At 32.4% G+C, this 6000-nt stretch overlaps 1 protein-coding gene across 1 annotated transcript in view; it reads right to left on the bottom strand.

The window, feature by feature from the left end:
- Positions 1-1956: 1956 nt before the first annotated feature.
- Positions 1957-6000, bottom strand: part of EMC2 (ER membrane protein complex subunit 2) — a 52309-nt gene continuing 48265 nt past the window's right edge. The window contains exon 11 of the mRNA XM_010370810.2: positions 1957-2688. Within this exon, the coding sequence (XP_010369112.1) occupies positions 2602-2688 (87 nt within the window). The 3' untranslated portion in view covers positions 1957-2601. The remainder of the gene's footprint in view (positions 2689-6000) is intronic.

Genomic DNA, 6000 nt, shown 5'->3' with positions numbered 1-6000 from the left:
CATCTTGGTTTGGGTGTTCAACAATTCCATCAGGGACCCAGCGGAGTTTGGCAATTGCTCATCTTGGTTTGGGTGTTCAACGATGCCTTATCAGGGACCCAGGATCCCCTTAATCCTCCTTCAGTTCCATCTCTGAAATGTCACTTTCATTCTCATATTTGCTGTTTCATGCCATTTAAGATGGCAGCTGCACCTTTTGGCATGTTGTTGGCCAGAAAGAGGAGAAAGAGGCAAAGACTGTTTTTACACAAAGCTCTGATTTTTTAATTTGAAGGGAAAGCCCTTCTCAGTAGGGTTCTGTTCATTTCATTCAATTTCTCTATTGCACTGGCCACATATCAAGTACTCAATATCACATATGGTTAGTAGCTACCACAACAGACAGACAGAACAGATGGTTCATTTCCTTCATTGCAAAAAGTAATCAGACTATACGGAATAAAACTACCACTTCTGTTTCAGATCAATGAAGGTGCAGCCTCTGGAGCTGGGATTAGGTCCTAATGTCTTTGAGGAAAAGGGATCCTTGCCACTATTGGATCAAATTAGGGTACTGTTAAACAAAGAAGAAATAAAGGTAATAGCTGTAGGCAACTGCCTACTGTAATGGGATTATCAGTACATTTAAGTTGAAGTTTATAAATTACTACGGAATGACAATGTGCTTAACAAATATAAAATCTTGGCAAGAAGTTATTAAAATTTTGAAAAAATAAAGTGATACTGGCCAGGCCCAGTGGCTCATGCCTGTAATCCCAGCACTTCGGGAAGCTGAGGCGGGTAGATCGCTTGAGGCCACGAGTTCGAGACCAGCCTGGCCAATATAGTGAAACCCCCCGTCTCTACTAAAAATACAAAAATTAGCCAGGCATGGTGGCGCATGCCTGTAGTCCCAGCTACTCAGAGGCTGAGGCACAAGAATCACTTGAACCTGGGAGGTGGAGGTTGCAGTGAGCCAAGATCACGTCACTGCATTCCAGCCTGGGCGACAGAACGAGACTGTCTCAAAAAAAAAAAAAAAAAAAAAAAAAGTGAAACTAAGGCAGACAGCTATAAGAGGCACTGAATTACTTATTACACAAATTTAATTGCTAGAGTAAACACTAATCCAGTGACTGATGGCGAGGAGGTTTGAAGGGGAAAAGGCAGTGAGACAACATACAGGCACTATTTTCTTTACAGAAAATGTAAATTTCAAATGGTTCATCATGTTGAAAATGCAGTTACTAATTTCATGTGTACAAAGAGTAGATCTTTGTCGTAACAAAGATTAGTAGAAAATTACCTTCATATGAAAAGAGTTCTTTCATGGAAGATATTAATTAGTTGCCTATTACTCATGGCAGAATAAAACAAAAATGACTGTAATATGAAAAATTAGACTAGATATGGAGAATAATTTATTAGCAGAACTATTCAAAAGGTTAAAAGAAGCTGATATTGACAATACTTTTCTTTCTAAACACTTCTAGATTGTCAATTCCTCCACAATCCCCACTTGCCCAAAGCAGTAATGGCAAGTCTGCAGATGCCTCTGTATATTTTTAATAAAAATAAATTTAAATATATTTATTATAAATACCACAAATATTTGCTATGAACAGTTGCTATTTTAAAACCTGATTTGTGTCTAAATGAAATTTAACTTTCAAAGTCTCTTCTATTTTACTGAAACATGTCAAATACTGTTGAAGGTAGCCTAATGGTTGTTTATTATGAAAAGAGAAAAATAAAAAATTCTAACTAAGGTAATGATAGAACAGGAAAATTTTAATATTTTCGTTTCTAAGGACAGTTTTAATTTTCTTATTTTTTTCAAAATTAAAAATAGCCACTAAAATCCCTTAATCCCTACTCTATATGATTCTTGAATATTCTTTCATGTAATTTACTATTAAAGGATTCAATAAATATAACTTGCATAAAAGTTAAATTTAAGTGTCATAACATATTTACCTTAAGGCATTTTATACGTATAAATCTCAATTATGTCCTATATCAAAACAAAAATTTTACAAAGAAATATTGCTGAACTTTGGAGAATGACATGTTTTAAGCAAGATTCATCAAAAGGATATTACAGCAGATAAAATAATTCAAATAGTCCACCGGAATGTACAGCAAAATCCAATTCGACAATATAAACAAAGTCTAAATAATCTGCTTCTGTCAGCTACACATGCTGTGTCTTTGCTATCACCAGTAAGGAGTTAACTAGAAACTGAGTTCTTAAACAATATATCCACTGTGAGTATAACAAAATGAAGTTAGAATCTTCATACGCAAGTTTAATAAAACATCATGGTTTATTTAACAAGGTTATTCTACATTAGAGTTTTATATATATATATATATATGTGATATGAAGAGACTGATGTACAATCAATAAGTCTTAAATCTCTCTTCCATGGATTTCCCCCATCTTCCCACTTAGCAGTAAAAGGCATTTTTAGGTTTATATAAACACATTCTTTACAACTGCCTTCTTAACAGAAAATTACTGTAGTATATAAACAGCACTGGGCATTTAGTAAATAAGTTACAGGCCAATAAGTTCAATTGTGCAGTTGTGAAATCTAATGTCAAAGAGTTTTTGAAACCTTAAGACTGGGTGATCTGCAATGTTTCCAACATGTCTTCGACAGCCTTAAGAGAATATTTGGTTTCCTTCTTACTTCGACCTGCAAACTAATTAAAAAAAAAAAAGCTCAATTAGGCTCAATTTCAGTGGTAGGTTCAAAATGACAATCTTACCTTCACATTGCTAATGAAACTTAACACTGACTATTTTATAACTAGTAGGAAATCAAATATATTCTTTGTTTTTTTCAATAAGAATAAAATTTGGGTATTAAGGACATTTTCCTTTAAGGTCTTACCTTCAGTAGAAGTGTACAGAGATTTCACTGCACACTTGGCCAGTTTAAATGTTTTAAATGTTTACATAGTGTAACAACCTATAAAATCATAGATTTGAAACTATCCTACTCAGACCAAAAAAATATGAAATAAAAAGTATAATTTTAAAATGCAATTTAGCTTATATTTATGTAGGAGTGTGAACCATTTCTACTCATCTGATGTCTAAACAGATTTTTACAATTTCAAACGAAGGTACAATATAAATACAAGTTATTTCACTAAACATTTTAAAGTTGCAAGTACTCTCTAAAATTATTTAAAGTAGCTCATAATTTAAGTTTCCAGATTTATTAGTTAACTAAATGATACGGTTCTGCAAACAGCTGTCAAGTAAAAACCTACGCTACACATTAAAACAATGTAAAAATGTTTTAAAGTATGCATTTCTACTTTATTAATTGTAATTTATTTATATTATAAAACTAATTGGGATTGGATTTTACTATGAAAACAAAATAGAATATATCAATACATACACAAAATATACCCTATATTTGTGTATTTAAAAGCAAATTCATGGCATATTAAATTCAGTATCGTACACATAATCGCTGGAGGGAAACACTGTTGAATACCACATGCTGATTTTAAAATGAGTTTGTTAACTGCACTGACAATTCCCATTATTTATTAGTCTGATTTAAAACAAAAGCTTTACTAGATAAGCAAGTGTTCCTTGTTGGAGATGGGAGAAAGTTTGTTTTATATACATATACTTTACCCATTTTCCCCCTGGTTAAATATGATTAAAATACTTGGTATTAGCAACATCTAGTGTTTTCAAGTTAACATCAAACCACTCAATACATTTTCAAGTGACTGATCATTTCTTCAAATAACAATGCTGTCTTAAGCACTTAGTACTTGATTTACGATGTGTTCCTTGTCTTTTGTAATTACCTTAATTTGGAAAACTTCTCATGACCTGTTCAGAAAGATTAAGTGATCAAGCACAGGTAACATCATAGAAGCAACAGGCTTCAGGAACTGGTAACCTGTCTCTGACCCCTCTGGCTACAGCTTAACGTTATGATTCCCTCACTTCCTACACTCTAAACCATTAGATTAGTTTTTGTAGTTGAATCCTGATTTGAAAAAGTAAATAAAGGATGTTTCTAGTGGAAATGCCAGAGGAAAAAAAAAAGCTTCTCATAAAAATCAATATCACCTTGCCTTTCAAAAGGCATCACGAATTTAAGGAATTCATATGTTAAATAAGGTAACAGCAATATCACATTTAAAACTTTGTCTTTTTATAATTTCCCCTGAGGACTAAAGGCTGTGGGGCATGCTTATTACTTTTGCTACCCAGTTAATAAATTACACAATACACAAGGATTTACCAGAAATAGAAAGCTTTTCCTTTTACCACCATTTATGAAACATAAATAGGAATGGTCCTAATCAGATATTTAAAGGTCTAATTCTGAGAAAATTAGGGGTACAGAATAGGACATCACATAGTAACATTACCACATAACATTTATTCTAATTGCTTTTAAATAGCAAAGTAAAAATAAAAAAAAATCTGCAGAGCTAAAACCATAACATGTATTTTTAAATACAGTATTTTTCTTGGTTTATACTTAAACATAAAAATAATACAGTGTGATCTTTTAAAATTAGCTAATTTTAAAGAGTCACCTAAAATGGTGTCAACATGACTCACAACCAGTGCAATTTGGAAAAAACCAAATGAATTTACTTGTGTCAGAAAAAATAAAAGAAAGTTGGAAATATAAATCTATCACTTCAAATGTAATGTGACATGCAATCATTCTGTCTATTCCAGAACTGCATGGCAATTTAACTGATTAAGTCAGAATCATTTTTTCTCTCAAATCATGATTTAATTTTCTGTTTCCCAAAAGGACAGTAACAGAATCACCGCTGCAATCATAAATAACATATAAATCACTAGCACAGATTTAACTGTGCACCAAAGAAGCATTTATCTGGAAAATCATTGTGAGTAAGTTCACATTAAAGTTTTTCATGTGCATTAATCAAATATGTCTGCTTCTACTGAACATGCTAAACCAATTACCTAATTGAAGAGCAAATAGTAGCCATATTCTGTTTCATCATTAAGTGGAAACAAAGAAAGAAAAGCAGTTTTTGAAACCTAATATTCCCTAATTTATAAGTATCTAGAAAAATCACATATTAAATATTATATACTCTATACTGGCTATACATGCTTAGATACGATTAAGAAATTCTCACTGAGATCCCAAAGATTTACCTAGTTATCAAGAATGTCATTCTCTGACAGTTATACTCTTCTACATGATTCACAAATTCTGTATTTTTGTTTTCATACAGTTAGATTTTGCTTAAGTAAATCTTTCAAAATTCTCTGTAAGATCTGTAAGAAAACTCATTAGAAAAAACCACAAAAACAATCAAATAATAAAAATTTGCTTATCAAATTCAGAGGTCAGTGATTCATGCATTGTAATAACTGAGATACCTTGCTTGGTATCTTTATATAATTTGTGGAAAATACACGGGTAGACAAAGTAATAGGAAAAATGAAATGGATTGTAAATGAATGAATCTCAAAAACATGCTGAGTGAAAGAAGCCAGACACAGAAGATCATATAGCCTATGAACTCATTTATACAAAGTTATAGTACAGGCAAAACTAATGTTTGGTGATAAAAATCAAATCAGTGCTTGTCTGTCTCCCAGTGGGGGATGAGGTTGACTGCAAAATGGCAGAAGGAAGCTTTCTTGGGTGATGAAAATGCTATTTTGAGTGGGGGGCTGGTAAGGGGGTGTACATATTTGTTAAAACTCAGACTGTATACTTAAAATATACGCATTTGATTACATGTAAATTATACCTCAACACACCTCAAGGGGGTCTTGTCACACTGAAGAGACAGGGAGAAGGAAAAACATGATAACTTATGTTTTAACTTCTTTGATTCTCAGAATATTTTATTATGGCTATCTTGCAGAAGAAAAGATAAGCCAAGAGATGTTAGGTAATTTACCCAAGTTTGCATAGCTAATAATTATATCAGAGTCAAAATTTGAACCCAAACAACATGCGTCCAGCATCTGTAATC

This window comes from Rhinopithecus roxellana, chromosome 9 (genome assembly GCF_007565055.1).
Source record: "Rhinopithecus roxellana isolate Shanxi Qingling chromosome 9, ASM756505v1, whole genome shotgun sequence".
NCBI lineage: Eukaryota > Metazoa > Chordata > Mammalia > Primates > Cercopithecidae > Rhinopithecus > Rhinopithecus roxellana.
Note: the sequence above shows the minus strand (reverse complement) of the source record. Positions and strands in the feature narration are given on the sequence as shown.